The following is a 20,601-nucleotide window of genomic DNA, read 5'->3' as shown; positions in this document are numbered from 1 at the left end:
TGTAGGCTGTAGTTGAGCCTACCTTTTGAATGGATGTAATGAATATTTTTATGATATATGAATGGAATAATTATGAATTATCTATGAACTTGTGTGCATCTTTGTTGCTTTGTTTACTTTAACATTGTTGTTTATATATATATACACAAATGAATGATCTGGAAATGGAATTTTGAACAATATACCCATGTTTGTATAACAGATATGATGCAATTGAAACCTTGCATAATAGTTCATCACGGTGAGGAATGGGTTGAAGCTGGTGGTCAAATGATTTACAATGGGGGGGAGGGTCAATTCATTTGATGATATACCAGAAGATGTTGATTCTAGCAATGTGAAACAAGTAGTTGACAGCTTAGGGTATACAAACATAGTAAAAGTTCACTTTTTGGACCCTAGAAAGGATTTTCAATATGGTATAAGGTATTTGGGGTTTAAAACTAGGTCTTGTGATCCTTTTCTTTCAACTGGAGTTTAGGGTTATTGACCTCTATACAGAACTTGAACTTGGACATGTAACTACTGACATAGGGACTGGACTAGGTGGTCAAGGGTCCTTTGATGAACTTCTAAATAGTGGTGTGCCTAAGTGTAGTGATTCATTTATAGACTATGACACTGAAGGCTCAGATGAAGATCATGTAGAGATTGTGAATGCCAAAACAAGGTCGAGTCAGGAAAAAGAGAAGGAGAAGTCCTATGAGGATGAATTGGTGATGTTGAGAAGGCTAGCAGAATCTAAGGGTAAAGATCCAGCAGGATATGCAAGTGATTCTAAAGGACTTAGTGAAACAGATAGCCCTTGTGAGTCATTTGATGAAGATGACATTGGTTATCTAATTCAACCTTAGATTAAGAGAGCTAATGTCAGGAAGGGAGGATGTGAAGGGAGCAGTGGCACGTTTTATGTTGGTCAGTCATTTGAGAATTCAACAATATTTGAGAAAACTGTGACTGACTACTATATTGAGACTGGTAGAGACATACAATTCACTATGAATGACAAAAATAGGGTTGGTGGGCATTGCAAGAGTAAAGACAAAGGCTGCCCTTGGAAGATATGGGCTTCTTGGGAGAAGGGGAAAAGGAATTTCATGGTTAAAACTCATGTGGGTGAGCATACTTGTGGGAGGGCACCAAGCTGCAAGAAAACAACAACTTCATGGGTTGCTAGGAATTTCAAAACCAAATTCACTACATGAAGGCGGTATCATTGAAGACTGTGTGGCTTGAGAAAGGGCTTAAAGTGAGTAGGTACTTGGCATACAGAGCAAAAAAGATTGGGCAAAAACTCATTGTTGGTGAGTATGAAGAACAATTTGGTCTTCTTCCAAGATGTGCAGCTGAAGTTCTGAGAAGTAACAGGGCAAACACAATGAAACTAAAGATGAATGCCAATGTGTTTAAAAGGATTTACTTATGTTTTGAAGCTCTTAAGAAGGGATTCGTAGCTGGCTGCAGAAGGTTCATTTCCTTAGATGGTTGCTTTCTCAAAGGGCCTTTTGGGGGTCAGCTATTAGTGGCTGTTGGGAGGGATGGGAACAACCAGATGTTTCCAATAGCATGGTCAGTAGTCGAGGTAGAGAGCACAAATACATGGATTTGGTTCTTAGAACTTTTAGCTTCTAGTTTAGGTACTTATGGGGGGAATGATACACTTTCACGTCTGACCAGCAGGAGGGATTGCTTGCTGCTATAGCTAACACATTCCCTGAAGTTGAGACAAGGGTTTGTGCAAGACATGTGTACTGTAATTTCAGAACAACATTTGGTGGGGGTCTAGAATTCAGAAAGTAGTTTTGGAAGATTGCCAAAAGTACAACTGAGAAGGTATTTCATGCAAACATAGAGCTGATGAGAACTATTTCAGTGGCTGCAATTGACGATCTCTTGAACGGAATCTACAAAAAATGGTGCATGGCATTTTACAACCCTCTTTCATGTTGTGATAGTGTTGATAACAACATGAGTGAGGTTTTTAATGCATACATTCTTAATTCAAGGCATAAGCCCCATTATCACTATGCTAGAGGACATAAGGGAAGGTTTAATGGAGAGGCTACATAAGAAGAGGGATCAAATAGCCAACAAAGACATGTGTTGTGGCAGGAGAAGTTACAGCAGCAGGGAAGCTTAGGAAGAAAGGTGTTGTCATCAAATGCAGATTGTGTGGTGTCCAAGGTCATAATGCAAGAGGCTGCAAAAATGTTGCTGTAGAACACAAAAGCAACAATTCAAACAATGGGAACTCCACTTCTGCAACAACAGCAATACTGAAGCTCAACTACCCATGTATATGAGCGGGGTGGGCATTTACACTTATCCAAATGGGTTTCAGAGAGTTGCAATAGTAAGAAATAAATTCATGTTATGATGTTATCATCATTTCAGAATTTTGCCTTAATGTAATAACCAATCTTTATAGCTTCAGGGTGATTATAACCCACAAAATCATGTTCCTGCACCTACACCACAACCTGTTCAAAGGACATTTTATTGTAACTATAAAGGGGAGCAAACTGTGTACAGTCAGGAATATCCCTTATCTAGCCAACAAACCCAGCAAGAACCAACAACTATATCATCACAAGCACTGCAGGTAAGTTAATAGAACAAATTTTATAAATTTCTTTGCCAAATTGCAAAAACTGAGTACATTTTCAAATGACCTGTAGGACCTAGCAAAGCAGAGAAAAAGCAACAAGCATTAAGGTGCCATACTAACTACCTACTGCTTACATTTTGCTCTGCCTAAAATAAAAGTAAAACACAACAGATGCAGCAACAATTATGCCCCACAGTTGCCAACTCAAATTCACTCTTACACCCCTTTTGAACTTCATCAATGTGTTTTCTGCCTTCAACTTCCTTGCATATTGGTTAGCTCACAAAGTTGTTTCCTCATGGCCATCATCTCATGTTTCAAACTCTCATTTTCCTCTAACAAACACAATATAACCTCAATCTGCCAATCTATTGGTGCTTCAACATCTGTCCACTTGAAAAACTTACATCCTCTTCTCTCAGTCCCTGCATCATAATCTGGACATGTAAGGAATCTTCTTCCAGGGTTGTCCTTTGTCCAAGCCTTAAGCAAACCATAGTGACACCTCCTTGGGCTTGAGCTAAAACCTGAACTTAATCTTGACATGATCACTGTCTCACTGATCTTTCTTGTTACTATTTCTTGCAGATTCACTCAACAGAAGCACTATTTTTTGGAATTTTTTTTTTTCAGACAACAAGCTATTGAGTAACCAAATATCAGAAGCACTCTTATATATTGTTCATTGCTTAACTTCTTCAAATGCAATGGTTATATTATTTAAATGACAGTTACAATGCTCATTTTGCTGGTTTAATGTATTCTAACAATTTTTTGTACTTCACAGACTTCAAGGCAATGAAAAAAAAACCACATTTGCTATTATTTGCTGTTAATAACTAGCTACAACAAGTTAAATAGGTTGAGTACAAAGTTTAGTACTTTAACTGCAACATGTGAAGTTGAGTACCCAATTTGCAACTTTGGCAATAGTTTAGTACCTAGCTTTATAGTTCACTCTATAGGATCAAATACAATTATATGAATTTTTTTTTAAATTTTGCTGAGTAAAACCACCGCTGCTTAAGATAGCAATTTTACTTGGCAAAATCATAGCGATTTTACATAGCAAAACCGCTACAAGAATTACATGAAAAAAAAAACACAAAATTAAGCAATCTGTGATTGTTGTTTCATAGAGAAATACTACCCCCCTTCAAAATTAATCAACACAGTAAACTTGACACATTTGGTATTGTGCAAATTCTACCCGCAAGTAATTTATATGTTTATAAAAATTGTTAAGAAATTGATATAATGAAAATTTATATTAATACATGCTTCCTCCGTTTTTTTTACTTGTAACAATTTAACTTTTACACTATTTACATATCTCAATTTGACTAGCTTTGGTGATTTAGAGGTTAGGAAAAATATAGTTATGTAGGATCTTATTTACTCGTCTCGATTTATATTTTCATAATATCAAATTTTTATATATAATTTTTACACATTGGTAATTATAGATATTAACGATTAAAATAATGCATTAGCAAGCGTGAAAAGAGAAGTGTTGCAAGTATTAGGAAACAGAGAAAGTATTTAACTACATTTTGCATGATATGGAGTATATAACTAAAAATCATCAAACTATAACAATTATTATGAAATGAAGGGAGTACTATTTTGGGTAATGTAATAAAGATATTTTCCTTAGTCGACTAACAAAGATGATTTTTGTCACTGTTAAGTTTTTAAGGCTCCGTTTGTTTTGACGGAAAATATATTCTTAGAAAATGATTTTAATGATTTTCTCATGTTATATTGTTAGGTTAAAAAGGGATGGAAAACAATTTTCCTAAAGTGGAGAATAATTCTTCCAAGAGTAGAAAATGTTTTCCTTCTAAAGGGAAGATATGCTACATTTTCCTCCATATGCCTCACATCTCTTACCTCTCCTCTCATCATCTTCTCCCTTCCACTCCTATTCTCCCATTTCTGTATAATTTTTTTTATTTATAATGAAGCAAACAAAGGAAAACTATTTGAACAATTATATTTTCCTTGAAAATTATTTTCTATGGAGAATCATTTTTCTAAAAATTTGTTCCCGTTAAAACAAACAAATCTTAAAAGAAACTGACCAATTTAAGTGCTCTAAATAATTCCAACCGTCATACTCCCTTCGTGCTTTAATAAGTGTTACACTTTGAGCGGCACATAGTTTTAGATAATTTAACTGACTTAAATAAAGTAAAAGGTAAGTGAGTTAGTTGGTGTATTAAAAAATTGTAAAAGAAAGATAGTGAGGTTAATAATTTATTTAAAAGTAATGAATGTAAGAGTAAAGAAATAATTAAAAAAGTAGTACTCCCTCCGTCCCTAAAAAAACGACCCTTTTGGCTAAATTTTAGTCCTAAAATGTTCATCCCATTTGCATTAAAATACCCTCCAATTTGCAATGATATTAGTGCAAAATTAGCTTCCCCATGTAAATTTTGCTTTTTCCATATACTTTTATTACTTTATCTCTCTGCTTTTTTACAATTCCCATGTAAATTTACCTATTCAATGTATTTTTATTAGCTTCCCCATACACTTTTACTTCCCACTTAAGTTTCTTAATATTTGTGAAAAATGTCCAAAAGGCTCGTTCTTTTAGGACAGAGGGAGTTGTGGGTTTGGGTGGGAACCATAAAAGGTATTAAAATGTAGTTTTTTGTACTCCGTAACATTTATTAAAACACGACCGCATTAGGTAAATATAACAGTTAATAAAATACAAAGGGAATATATTTTACTCACATTAGACTTTTGGATTTTTTTATTTTATTTTATTTTTATTTCAAATTAATCAATAACATAACATAACATAATACTAAAACAGACACTAGGAATGACACATGTCACTTCCTGGTGCTGTATTTTCCCTCCAAAACTCCCCCTTTTAATTTTTTAATATTTTTTTATTGTAAATTATGTACAATATTCACCAAATCATATAATTATGATATTTTTTATTCACATATTTCCCAAATCTAAATTAAAATATTCTCCATATTTATTAATTCCTAACTATAAATATTACTCCATATATCATATACAATACTGGTGGGTCAAATATATGGTTATTATTGTGTTTATAGATTTGGTGAATGCGACGGGTAAAACGTGTATTAGATTGTAGTTGGTAAAGTGAATGATATGACAAGAAAATTTTAGTTTTTTCCCTACGGAGTTAGAAAATAAATTAGTCTACCTCTCTTGTATAGTTATGTGGAGCATTATTCATTTATATTTCAATTAATAAATAACATTATAAAAATTAAAAGAAATGCAAATAACATAAAATACTATTTAAATTATAATCCATTATTTTTGTATCGACCATCAATAAATTAGCCCTTTATTAATAATCGAATTATCTTTGTTTTTTTTCCTACGAAATTAATAATTTGATTTATAAACCATGCATTGTACGAACACTATGCTAGTATGGAGTAAAAAAAAACTGTATCCACCCGTCCTGAACGAACCAATTAAAATGTACGATTAATAAATAACATTATAAAAATTAAAAGAAATGCAAATAACATAAAATACTATTTAAATTATAATCCATTATTTTTTGTGTATCGACCATTAATAAATTAGCCTTTTATTAATAATTGAATTATCTTTATTTTTTTCCTACGGAATTAATAATTTGATTTATAAACCATGTATTGTATGGACACTATGCTAGTATGGAGTAAAAAAAAACTGTATCCACCCGTCTGAAAGAACCAATTAAAATGTATAATTACTTGAAATCTAGATAATTCTTTACTTTAACGACTACTCCGTTGTTCGGTAACATAATACTGCACGGTGTACACTGTTTCACTGATACAGTATCTCTGTATCTGAGTATCATATGTCGGTTTAAGACGAGTCGTGTTTTTTCTTTTGTACTCCTTCCAACCCATCAAATTTACACTCACTCCTTCCCTGGATGAACACAATTGGCAAATCTCCCAACATCATCACTCGTGGAACTCCACCATTGGCTCCTCCATCTCACCCTTTCTCATTAAACATCAACCCCACCAAAAATATCTATTTCACCCAATTTGCCAATTTGCAAAAAAATAAAAAAAATAAATAACACAAAGTTTATGGCCACATCGTGTGATTGAGGTTACTTATTCAGTAGTTTTTTGATCGGTCAGGGATTATTCGATTAGTGATTATTTTATCAGGGTTACTCGATCGGTCAAAAGTTACCTGTTTATTATTTTGGGTCAGAAGTTATCCGTTTATTATTTTGGTGTGTATCACATGTGTGGGTCCCAATTTCATCTCCCACCTTTCCTTTCCTTCGTCTAAAACCCAGAAAAAATTCCCACTAAACCAGAAAATAGAGTACAGTATCCCATTCATTTCCAGGAACATTCCCACAAAATTTTTAAAGTCGGTGGCCCCTTCATACATTTCCACCGCCTTACTTTGCTCAGATATTTTCCCCCTCTTTACTTAGTCGGCAAGTCTCCATGTTTATCTATAAAGTCTCTCTCCTCCATTTGTTTCTTTACTCTGTTTTTTTCTTTTTTATAGTTTTCGTTTTCCGTCTCCTCAATTTATGGATTCTGATGATAAAATGTTTTTCCCAGCAATACCTATTTCATCTTCTGCTCCAATTCCATCTGGGTCGTCAACGACTTCGTCTTTCGACCCGTCCTCTGTTTTTTCATATTCTGACCCATTTTACTCAACTGGGTTTGATTCCATGACATCATCTAATATCAATGTGAATTTTCAGGGTTTTTCTTCTCCACCTCCTCCTACTATTCCTTCGATTCCTGCTGTTTTTGCCTCGGAGTCGGAAGTTGAGAAAAAACCGCAGCCATTAGAGTGTTTACAGGGTACCCCAATTCCACCATTTCTATCAAAGACTTATGATCTTGTTGAAGATCCCAATTTAGACATGATTATATCTTGGGGTTCGCGAGGCGAAAGCTTTGTGATTTGGGATCCTGTGGATTTTGCTAGACTTGTTCTTCCTCGGAATTTCAAGCACAATAACTTTTCCAGTTTTGTTCGTCAGCTCAATACTTATGTGGGTATTTCCCCCTATATTTTCTATTGCTTCGGCCATTTTTATTATATATATTCTGCTGCTTTTTTATTATTATTTCATTTATGTTCAATTATTTTGTATCATAATCATCTTGTATCAAATTTCAAAAAGTTGTAATTTTGGTTGTAATGGGATTGATTTTGCTGTAATGTTGTGGGGTTGGTTGTTGTAGAGTTGTACATATTTTGAGATAAATGTATAAATATTTTTTTTTGTAGTGAATTGTGTTCTTGGTTGTATATTTTGTTGGTCTATATGTGTAATGAAGAGAAAATACTTCTGCGATGATTGGGAATGGATCATACTTGAGTCTTGATCGTGCTGTTCTTCGCATTTCCAGATATAACAATGAATTTACTGGTTTGATTGTTTGCTCGAGTACGGAGTTTCACCATATTACAAGGTAGAATCCGGGTTTTAATTTAGTTGTTATTACTGCTACGTTACTTTAATTCAGCTTTATGCATAATGAAATACGAAGTAGTATGTTTTATATTGTTAGTGTTACACTCGTTGTTTGGGTTCTATGTTGTAACAGTAGGATTTCAGGATATAATAGAATGTCAGGTTATTGTGAAATGTCAGCCTGCTGTTGCTAATCACTGAATCAGGTTCTGCTCTACTTGTTTCTTTGATTCGAAGTTCTTTTGTACTCCTGTTGTATTAAGTAACTGTATGACTGAAGTTTCGAGTGAAGTTGTATTAATGCATTTTATGACTGAAATTTTAAGTGTTTCAGTGTACTGATGCAGTGTATGACTGAAATGTCGAGTGTGCCTGTCGTTTTGATGCAGTGTATGACTGAAATATTGAGTGTGTCTGCACCTTGTCATAAAAAGATGTTTGTCTTTGGACTAGTTGTAATACATTTCATGAATTAGCATTAATTCTGGACATTTTTGGTTACTTCAGGGTTTTCGTAAGGTTGATCCTGATAAATGGGAGTTTGCGAATGAGGGGTTTTTGCGTGAAAGCAGACATTTGTTGAAGAATATTCACAGGCGAAAATCCACTCAATCTCAGCAGCTTACTTCCTATGGAGGGTCATCATCTTCTGAGTCTGGAATTGGAAGTGAGATTGAGAAACTAAAGAAAGAGAAGAGTGCATTAATGCAAGAGGTTGTTGAGCTGCAGGAACAGCAGCGCGGAACTGCAGAGCATGTAGAAAGGGTGAAGGATAAGATTCAGGCTTCGGAGCAGAGACAAAAACAAATGGTTTCATTCTTAGCTAAAGTGCTTCAAAACCCGGTATTTGTAGACCGTTTGAAGCAAATGAAAGAACAAAGGTCTATTGTTTCTCCAAGAACAAGAAGGAATTTTCTGAAGCAAGCACATCAAGAAGCAGGTAGTTCTGGTACTTCTCTGGAGGGACAAATTGTCAAATACAAACCCGAGTTTGAAGAATTGAGGGACTTTCCATCTTCTGATATTCCAATGACAAGTGCTCAAGATTATCTCTTGCAAGATGTGATGGGAATGTCAAGTAGTGGAGCACTGAGTTTGCCTTTTCAAAGTGAAGTTGTTACTTTGAATGAATCTGCGACAGCACAGGAATTTATGGATATCCCTAGATCAGTTGGAGCTGGCCTTTCGAGTGCTGGGTTAGGAGATCCCTTTTCAAGGGGAAAACAGGTGACGACTGCTCATTCAGAAGCTGCAAGAGACTATTTTGTTTCGTTTCCTGAGGAATTGATCCGACAGAAAACGTTTCCTGAGTTCTCCTCTGCTGCAATTGGAAATATCAAGCAGGAGGAGGTCTGGAGTATGGGGTTTGATCTCAGCACAGATGTCTCAAGCTCTAGTCCTGCATTTTGGGGCAACGTTGCCAGTTATGATATTCCGGATGTTGGAACTTCTTGTCCAGGCGAGTTTTCAGATGTCTTTGATTTAGCTTCTCTTCAGGCAGGAGGTACAGGAATTGAAAATTGGCTGGATGATGATTCTTCTCCTGGCCACCCTGAGAATCAAGGTTTCGAGTCAAAAGATAATATTCCAAGGACTAATTCATAGGTTGCACTTGCTAGCTTAACGCGAATGCATCCCTATAGTGTTTCTAGGTTTAGATTAGTACATAATAGATTGAACGAGTGATTCTATCATTTAATCTATAAATTTGTTTGATTGATTTAAGCTTCAATTTCTCCAAATTTCTTTCTTTTATCTTATTTCATTATACATAATGGATGCGGGTATTGTCCCCATCTGTTTGCTGATACATATTTGCTGGTTCTCCATTAGATAGTTGCTAATGACTGTATCTCCTGCTAGAAATTTCTTTGCTAACAGCTAAAAGTTTTTGAGTTATGAATGTTGCAGGTAGGCATGTGCAGCAATGTAACCAGGCTATGTGGTAGGTACTTCTTACAACCAACTAAAGAAGAAGCAAGATCTGGTAAGCACTTTTTATATTAGCATATGAATTTCATGATTAGTATTATGATAAGACCTCATTAATATAGTTTTTTAGCATACAACCTGTATATAGCTTGTTTCGATCTGTATCAAGGTCGGCGGTGAAACAGAAGGATGTTTCGTAGTAGGATGATTATCAGCTGGGATCACTGGACTTGGGAGGAAGGAGGAAGGGGAATAGAGCGGTGATGTCATTTAGATATAGCTTCTTATCTTTCCTAGAGGTCGAAAGAAATGAGAGAACTGATAATTTTGGCACACTGATTTCCCTAACCTTCATTCACCACTAAAATCTCTGCTCATCATGCTAAAGTAGTCTCTCAACTTATGTGCTTAATCCTTGATAATTAGACATCGGGCCACAGGTTAGGATCCCTGCTTCCTGCTTGAAAGGCGTATCATTCTTATCTATGTCAATTGGTTTTTGGCTATAACACTTGAATAGATTTGCGAAATAATGTCTTGTACCTCTGAAGTCTGTCAGTTACCTTAAAACCAGGCTAATTCAATGGCACCCTTCTCAGTGATCTATAATCTGCCTTAGTAAAAAAAGATCACAGCTTGCTTTATGTTTATCATATATCAAGCTTCCACCATGAAATGCAAAATTTTTGCTCAAAAATAAGCATCACAAGTTCACAAGCTTCTTATCAGAAAGAAGAGGCTCGACTCATCAAAAGACCTCGTTCTACAGATCCATTGTACTAAGCCATAGTGTGTTCCTGTAAGATGGTGTCTGCCTGAAACAACTGAGACATTATATATCTTATATCAGATCAAGACTTGAGTGTGTGTCGTTAAACTTTTCAATGACCTTCCTTTGTAGACCTGGATCTGGATATAGTTCTACATCATCAAAAAATATTTTGTTGTCGGATTATAAGGGTGAAAGCTGAATTGACATCTATAAAGTGCACTAAATTTTAGTAGTTGAATCAGTGTCCTCTTACCAAGTTCCATTTTTTTCCCTCCTACCAATTTCCCTCCCCTCTTTTCATTCCCCCTTCCTGTTTGTTATCTTCTTCCATTTATTTTGTATCTTTTCTGTTCATCTTATATACTGTAGTATATTACTTGAAGATTGGACTAAAGATGTCACTTAGAGTAGCCGCAGTATATAGTTACCAATCCACTTATTTCCTGTGTTGTGAGACCTTGTCATGAACAAGTTACACTCTTAAAGGGCTAAGTTTCATCCATTAGTGGAAGAGATAAAGACGGTTGAAATTTAGGTAAGTGTCCACTGTTTCTTCTCAAAGTTGATTATACTTAGAATCTATTGCAAGCTTGCTTTCGTTCAATGATATTGGCAGGCTCATAAGATAAGATCGTAGATTTATAGATATATATATTGAGAAATGAAGTCACATATTCTTGTGCACAAGGAAACCTAAGATGAGGCACTCATGTATGGAATTCAAGTGTTGATATGTTTTTTGGTATCAAGCCTTGCTAATTGCTCATTTCATGGTGATGAAAGCTAATCTAATGACATTTCATCATAAAGATGTTAATATTATGCTAGAGAACTTGGGTGATAGATATTCATCTCCAATGGGTTAGAGAATATAGATATTATGCTTAGCCTTGCTAATTCTTTCACTCCTTGCAGTCTGACAGCTCGATACTTGTAAGATTGAATGCCTGAAGGTTTAGCACCAGTCCATGCTAAGATAATCCTAGCTAGGATGTTTGAGGAGACGACGATTCAGCCTAAATAGCAATAAAGAAGGCTTTGATCTTTGCCAAAGTTATCTTATAATGCTAATATTGTTTGAACATTTGTAGATTAGTGCACAGTGCACTAGGTGATTTTTAACTCTAATTTAAAAAATAAAAACTATTTGTAAAGTAATTCAATAAAGGAAAAACAATATAAGATTGCATTTGTATATTTAGTACATATCTCTTTGCTATCTCTCAAAAGTAATTAATTCAATATTAGATTGCATTTGTCGTCGTATAACTCGGTGTAATCCTTTAAGTTTATTACTTATTTTATTTTTATTTTTACTGAGTATTACTTTTATTGAACATAGTGAGTGCGCGTACTTTATTTGCTATTATACTTTAATCTAAATCCTTATTATGTATATTCACTAGAAAATAAACCAAAGGTTTTGTTGTTAGATACCAAAAAAGATATTAATAGTTAAAAATATTATAAATAATATAGATGAATATATAAAGGTACAAATGATATTAGATGACGGATGATGAGAATCGATTTTATGATTTACCGAATCGAAGGAAAGTTTTATGTAGTAACAATTAAGCTATCCCCCACTTTCTTCTATTTAACCATTAGATTATTGCACGATAGTAATAATTTTTTTTCCATATTTAATTGTGATATAATATAAAAATGAGTCAACTTATGTGGAATAAACAAATGCAATGCATATAAAAAAATAAACTTAATAAAGCAGACATTATTAAAACTACAATTGAGAAAAAAAAAATTATTGTTGATTAGTTGTGTTGAAAATATTATACATTATATTAATTAGTGATGCATATTATTCCTAATTAAACTATACAATAATCTAGTGACTATATGACTAAAAACTTATTTATAAATGTCTTTAATAAACATGAAAATATTCATCAAACAACAGAATAAAATTTATTGTAAAACTATTAGCACAACATACATGTAAATCTATAAATTACAAATAATATATCATCTTTATATCCAATAATATAATTTCAATGGAAACAAATACTACTTGGATCATTAAAAGCAATAATAATCAACAATTAGGCAACACTAACCTATATTATCAATAGTACATTTTTTGTTTATGAATTAATGCTCTACATGATATCGTTGCTCTTTGTTATTATATAAAAATGTGTTTGAAGTTATCCAATAATTATAGTTTGATCATTGTTTGTTTATTGTCTTAAAAGTTTTTTTGTACGTGATAGCTATTTATAGAAAAAAGGATACATAAGAAGATGTCACTCGTCACTATGTCCGGTGTGTCTTTATACATCTTATTTATGATGTTGAATGTAAGAAATTTATTATCTCAATTCAATCACATGTTTCAGCAAAAGATATACGTAGTATATATTATTTACTAAGATATTACTTTATTTAATTACGTAATAACAGAAAATTGATTGCTAGTTCACATTTTTCTAGAATTAATAATAGGCAAAATTGGCCGCAACACTCTGAAGTATGGCTTAGGTGCACTGAGCACCCTGAACTTTGCATAGTAGCCAAAATACCACCAATTATGGTGTTAGGTGCAATGCATACCATATATGAAAATTTCCGGCATCTTATTTCACCGGGAGGAGGTGAATCTTCACCCTCTAGAACAGTTATGTAGTCTTCCATCCACTTAGCACGCATGGATTCACCTCCTCCGATGAAATAAATGGCCGGAAATTTTCATTTAAGGCACGCGTCGCACCTAACACCATAGTAGATGTTGTTTTGGCTACTACGCATAGTTCAAAATGCTTAGTGCACCTAAGCCATACTTCAGGGTGTTGCGGCCAATTAACCTTAATAATATGATATAGTTGTCGTTTGTCGAACACAACATTTATTATAGTCAAATATAATACTCCATTAGTCTAATAAACAAAATATTAGAGGTATTTGAAAAAAAAAATTAAAGTAATGTTTTAAAGTATATCAATTATATTATTACTTCTTGGGCAAAATTCAATAATACTCCGTCTAAAAGATGTTCAGGCGGTAATGATAGTATCTTGTATCTGATCAATGAGTCACTTTTTCTGTAATTAAAAAAGAGTTAGAATAACATTTTAGTTAAATGTGTATGGAAGAATTAAGAACATGTAATAAAAAAAATAAATTTTATGTAAAGATAATATATAAGATTTAGAATAATATTATTATAATTGTGATACAAATATTCCAAAAATAAAAGACTTTTTGCTAAAAAGGGAGAGGGAGTTTTCGATGAAAAAAACAGCACCAAAAAGTAACACGTATCATTCATAATGTCTTTCAAGGTTTCTAACAACAAGAAGTTTGACCAAGAGGACCTCCTCCACCCTTGCATACGGGTGTCCTACCCTCCCCGGGAAATTTTTTTATTACAAAGACCAGCACAATTTTTACACCCAGAACTCTCGACACAACCAACTTCAGCGGCCATCGTTGGAACACCTGTTTCAATCACGAATAAACACTAAATTAATATAACATTGTACGAATGCATTAGGCTAAATAATCAATTAAATGATGAATTAACAACCAATGTAATAATGAACCATCCCAATATCTATGTTCATTTTTTTTTTTTTTTTTTTTTTTTTTTTTTTTTTTGACAATAGCAAATATATATATATATATATATATATATATATATATATATATATATATATATATATAAATCAGAATTTACAACCTATAGAACAAGAACTGAAACTTAAAGCATGACTTTTAACACTTAAGCCGTTACAACAACTTTTGAGATTAAAAACAAAATTAAACTTGAATTGGCCGGACAAGTCCCAGATTAGGGACTCCTTACAAACCAAGGAGCAAAAACATACTACACACCATAAAGAGAGCAAAGGAGAGGATCGAAACTTTTTGACCATGGCTAGCAAATCCTTACCTGGCGGGATCAACTCATAACCAAGTTAGGTCTTCAAACAAGTCACTTGAATTAGTGACCTTCCAATCAATAGCTTTCCTTGTGATAACTAGCATGTATTAATATCTATACCCAGAATACCCCTGCCGTCCTATAAATAAAGTTTAAATGTAACTAAAGAAAAAGTGTGCAATTACTTTTTCCTCAAAAATTTAAATGAAAGCTTATTAAAATTAGTGTTATGTAACTGTTTACCTGAAATATTAACAACGATTAGCAACATGAAAATAGGCATTACACATCGTGATGATATGGTGAGATTTAAAATTGATTAATTGTGTAAGATGGTTTGAATGGTTGCCTTTGTTCATTCATTATTCACGTTTATACATATAGGTACATGCCTATATTGCGATTATCATGCCCATATCAAAGCTGTATAATAAGCCATAATATCTGATTTGATATTGCCTAATAAAATCTACAAGATTTACATGGCTAAATAAGGAAGACAATATATTCATTGATATATACCAAGTACTAGTTGTGGCCAATTTTGCAATTTTTTTTTTTTTTTTTTTTTTTGAAGAACGAAATTTTGCAAAATTTATTTAGTAAAAACGCTTTTGTTGTATATTTATTACTTGTTAATTAATTAGCTTATGATTATTGTTATTATAAATTATATATGCTAAACAATTACTTCAAGATTAATTTTTAACTAACATAAAATCATAAATTGCTATTCTTGGATTATTTTACGAATGAGCTTTAAGGGCCTTACAACGAAAAAAAAACCCTAAAATTTTCTCTGTTCTCTCTCTTCAAAACTAGCCATCATAGTAAAAACTTAGGGGTTGCCATCGATTTTTATCGATGGTAAGCCCCAAATTCTTCTTTAATTTATTGCTAGCCAATAAAGATCACAACCAGTATGGTGATCATAGTCACTCCTTCCATGTAAGGTTTATTTAGTCAGTTCCCTAATGGTGGGATGTTAAGTATTGTTTGTTTGTTTGTTTTTCATGTGTGCAGGGATACAAATTTGGAAGATCCGTCTTGCAAATTTGTGGAATTGCGGGTCTGTTGGTATAGGGGTGCAGATTTAGAAGATTCGTCTTGCAAATTTGCAAATCTTGATGACTAATCAAGTTTTATCACTTTTGCAATTACAAATCAATGGAGCTCCGTCAAGAACGATGTAAAGACATCTAAAATTATCCAGGAGCAGTTCAGAGCGATGCCATTAGTTTAGGGGCGAATTCTTGTATTGAGAATTTAGATCTCGTAAGGGATGACTGTAAGTACTGATTGACTATTATTATTTTTATGAAATCACCTTTCCCTATTCCATTAAAAAATAAAAAAAAATTAAGAAAAAAAAAAGCTTTAAGGGACTTACCAGTAGACAGAGTTGAGTTCTAACCTAGTTGGTAAACTAATATGTTATTCTAAGAGTACTTGGCCTGGATTGCAAGGCAATCCTCCTTCTCTCAACGAATACTCACTTGTCTTCTACAGGTTTGCTGATTTCTACTTCCATATGGTTTCACGAGTATGAAAAAACATATCTATCTCAATCTCATGATATGATGTACTCTCTCCATCTTTCTATCTCATTCTCCACTTATATAGCTATTTATGATTTTACAAACATAAACGAAGCAAACGATCTAATATGATTTTCCCATAAGGTTGAAAATTCTATTCTAAAGGAGTTATTAATAAGTGTGATGTAGATGGTTAGGTGACTCGAACTATAATGCAGCCTTCCTCTGCCCGATCAGGCATGCTATGCCCTGGCAGACCGGGCGGTGAGGATAGGCTGTGCAATGTATCTTGCAATCCCGACAGCCCGATCGGGCATGCCATGCCCTGGCAGACCGGGCGGTGAGGGTAGGCAGTGCAAAAGTATCTCTGTTGAACGTTGCTTTGCGCGCTCGACCGGACATGCCATTCCCGGTCTGACCGGGCGGAATGAGATACGATAGAGACGCGATTTTGCAGAAGTTAGAGTTATCTTATTATTTTATCTTGTAGCCTAAGTATCTTTTAATTAGGGATTAATATAAAAACTTCCTGATATTAGTGCTAGGGTAAAAAAAAACAAGAGGGCAAGAAGAGTCGTTCTTGAGAAAGACTTGATTCATCTTTGTAATTCTTTGCAGTTTATAGTGAAATACTTTGATCTCGGTGCCCGTGGACGTAGCTATCACATTGATAGTGAACCACGTTAATTCTTGGTGTTGTTCTTATTGTTTGCATTGAATTTCTTTGTCGTTTCTTTATTGTTTTCGGTTTTTGCTTCCGTTGTCGCACAACAATTGGTATCAAGAGCTCAGGTTTAATCCTTGGAGAGTTTTTTGAGGGAAACAATGGCATGAGATTCAACAATAAGAATTGAGAAGTTTACCGGGAAAAATAGTTTCGAGCTATGGCAAATTAAGATGAAGGCTCTGTTAAAACAACAGCAGATATGGCGTCCGTTGGCTCCAAAGAGTACTACTTCGGGGTCAGGAAACGGACTGACTGACTTGTAATTAGAGTTATGGAAGAGAAGGCTCACTCTACCATATTACTTAGCCTTGATGATCACATCATCACGGAGGTTGCTGATTAGGGAACGACGGCTGAATTGTGGATGAAGCTGGTGTCATTGTACATGACTAAGTCGTTAACTAACAAATTATTACTAAAGCAGCGGTTGTTTAGCCTCCGAATGCAGTCAGCTACTCCCTTACGCGAACATCTAGAAAAACTTAACTTTATTTTACTTGATTTGCGTAATTTAGATGTTAAAATTGATGATGAGGATGCTACGTTGATTTTACTTGTGTCTCTACCGTCTAGCTTTGAGAATTTTGTAGAGTCCTTTGTTGTTGGTAAAGACTCACTGACCTTAGAAGAAGTGAAGGATAGCACTTCATACTAGGGAACTTAGTCATAAAGCTATAGGTGATAACGGGGATAATGGTAGTGGGTTGTTTGTTAAGCCCGGGAAGTCTGAAAAGAAAAAGGGGTTTAACAAAGGGAACAATGCTTGGTCGGGTGCTGAAAACAGCATGGATGGATCTGGTAAAACTGCACTAAGACCTGTCATAACTGTAAAGAACCGGGTCACTATAGGGCTAATTGTCCAGTGAGGAAAAACAAGCCCCAAGCTGCTGTAGTCGAAGAAAAACCGAAAGAGAGCTATAATTCAAAGGAAGACTTAGCATTAATCGATTCTGCTAGGTTTGGCGATTTATCTGATAGCTGGGTTCTAGATTCGGGGTGTTCGTTCCATATGAGTCCACGTCAAGATTGGTTTGGTACATATGAGCCTCGCAATGGGGGTACGGTCAGAGCTGTCAATTCGGGTAAACACGTCGGGTTTGGGTCGGGTAAGTGTGGCTCGGGTCAACTCGAGTCGGGTCATTTCGGGTTAATGTCGTAACCTATACGGGTCGGGTTCGGGTTGGGTCATGCTTGATTCGGGTCACGTCGGGTCATACATCTTATCGGGTTTAGGTCGTGTTAATAATAGGTCGGATTACATTTGGGTCGGGTGAATAATAGGTCGAGTTTAATTCGGGTTTTCACGGGTTAAAATTGGTTAGGGTCATTCTCGGGTTAGAGTCAAGTTCAATTCAAGTCAATAATTTGCGGGTTATAATCAGGTCGGATCATTCTCGAGTTTGAGTCGGGTTCGGTTCAAGTCATTAATTTGCGGGTTATAATCAGGTCGGGTCATTTCCAAGTCGGGTCATTCTCGGCTTCAAGTCGAGTTCGGTTCAAGTCAATTATTTGCGGCTTACAATCAGGTCGGGTCATTTACAAGCGGGTCATGTTCGGGTTCAAGTCGGGTTTGGTTCAAGTAAAAAAAATTGCAGGTTATAATCAGGTCGGATCATTTCCAAGTCAGGTCATGTTCGGGTTCGGGTCTCAAATATTGGGTTAATCTGGGTATCAGGTTGATTTCAGGTCGGGTCATATCAGGTTCGGGTACATTTTTTGGGTCGGTTTGTTAACAGTTCATGTAATGACATTCACGTTTAATCATTAGCAATTACTTCATTTATTGTAAGAGAAATAATTTCAGATAAGTTTAAATTCGAGGTAATAAGTTCTAATAAGTTTAGATAAGATCTACATAATAAGTTCATATTAATTCCAATTAGATAGGTTTAGTTTAGATTTTTAGAAGATAAGTTCAATCCCTATTCTAATCTATTCACATTGATTCCACTCATTTTAGGGATAACAATTTCAGATAAGTTCATATTCGAGATGACATGTTTAGATAAAATACAATAAGTTCATATAAATTCGGATAAAATAGGTTTAGTTTAGATAAGTTAAATAACAATAATTTTTTTTTCTAAACTTATTTTATTTGAAATTATCTAAACTTATTTATTTTTTATAAGTTCAAATCCGAGTTCACGTTTTTTTAATGGATTTTTTTTAAAACATTTAAATGGCATTATTCAAAACATTTAAATAATATTAATAGGTAAATGAATAATAAAATTAGAAAAATAAAAGACCAATAAAAGCCTTTTAACAGCTCTAGTTCGGGTCACCACTTTCTCGAGTACAGATAAGTCAAGTCATGATTGGGTACAGGTAAATTATTTGGGTCAAATTATCATCGGGTCATTGTCATATACTCATGCTCGCATTCAATCATTATCCGAAATTATTATATTTTTTAACTTTTTTTTTATTTGATTTTTTTTAATATAAGATAAAACAAACAGGCCTAAGGTCAAATAGTATTTGTAAAGCGTAATTGACTACATTAATGCACATGCACCTACAAAGTAGTAGTATTCGTAAACCATAATTGCTTAATTGAAATATAGAATGAACTTGCACCTAAAAAGTAGTAGTATTCGTAAATCGTAATTACTAACTTTAAATAAAGAATGCACATGCATCCAACAAGTAGTGGTATTCATAAATTTTTATAGGTTTTTTTGAGACATATAAATTGTAATACATTTGATAATAGAGAATTTTATTGAAAATATTTGAATAAGCTTAAATAGGAAAATAACTCAAAGAATTAGGGGGAAAAAAAAGATATGACGTAATCCTAGATTACTAGTTAATTTTGGGTCAATAACAAGTCGGGTTGATTTCGGGTCGGGTTAGTGACAGATCGGGTTAAATTTTGGGTCGGGTTAGTAATAGGTCAGGTTAAATTCGGGTCGGGTTAATAATAGGTCGGGTTAAATTCGAGTCGGGTTGAATTCAGGTCGGGTTAAATTCGGGTTTTGACGGGTTAAAACGGGTTTGGGTCAATTTCGGTTCAGGTCGAATTCGGTTCAAGTCAATATTTTACGGGTTATATTTGGGTCGGGTCATCTCCAGGTCGGTTCATGTTCGGATCTCAAATACTCAGGTTAACTCGGGTGTAGGGTTGGTTTCAAGTCGGGTCATATCGGGTTCGGGTCATAATCGGGTTCGGATCGATATTTCGGGTCGGGTCATCTTTTGACAGCTCTAGGTACGGATATAGTTGGTAACAATGCTCCTTGTAAGGTCACAGGTATTGGGTCCATGAGTTTGAGGACTGTTGATGGGCGAAGGTTAACTTTGACTAGGGTGCGTCATGTTCTTACTTTAGGAAAGAATCTGATTTCATTGGGTACCCTGGATGATTTGGGTTACAATGGTGTGTTTTCGGATGGGGAGTTATGTATTTACAGAGGTTTTGAGTTGGTACTTAATGGTATCAAAAGGAACACCCTCTATGTTTTTTAGGGTGTTACACTGTCTAGTTCTACGGTTTGTGCATCGGTGTCTCACTTGGAGATGACTAAGATTTGGCACATGAGGTTTGGTCATATGGGGGAGAAGGGGATGCATCTATTGTCTAAGAGGGGTCTTCTATCCGGTGCAAGGTTGCCAACCTTGAATTTTGTGAGCATTGTGTGTTTGGTAAG

The 20,601-nt window shown here is 34.5% G+C and overlaps 1 protein-coding gene across 1 annotated transcript; it reads left to right on the top strand.

The window, feature by feature from the left end:
* The first annotated feature begins 6,320 nt into the window (after positions 1-6,320).
* On the top strand, positions 6,321-9,792 carry LOC110729384 (heat stress transcription factor A-3-like). The gene is made up of 2 exons (XM_021909116.1): positions 6,321-7,646; positions 8,580-9,792. Exons 1-2 carry the CDS (start codon positions 7,170-7,172, stop codon positions 9,675-9,677), a joined length of 1,575 nt encoding a protein of 524 aa, XP_021764808.1. The 5' UTR covers positions 6,321-7,169; the 3' UTR covers positions 9,678-9,792.
* Positions 9,793-20,601: the final 10,809 nt, after the last annotated feature.

This window comes from Chenopodium quinoa, unplaced genomic scaffold (genome assembly GCF_001683475.1).
Source record: "Chenopodium quinoa cultivar QQ74 unplaced genomic scaffold, ASM168347v1, whole genome shotgun sequence".
Classification (NCBI taxonomy): Eukaryota; Viridiplantae; Streptophyta; class Magnoliopsida; order Caryophyllales; family Amaranthaceae; genus Chenopodium; species Chenopodium quinoa.
This window is presented reverse-complemented; position numbering and strand designations above follow the sequence as displayed.

Coding starts and splice junctions, on each gene's coding strand:
- LOC110729384 (XM_021909116.1), top strand. CDS start 7,170: ATGGATTCTGATGATAAAATGTTTTTCCCAGCAATACCTATTTCATCT. Junction 7,647..8,579: donor TTCGTCAGCTCAATACTTAT/GTGGGTATTTCC, acceptor TGGTTACTTCAG/GGTTTTCGTAAGGTTGATCC.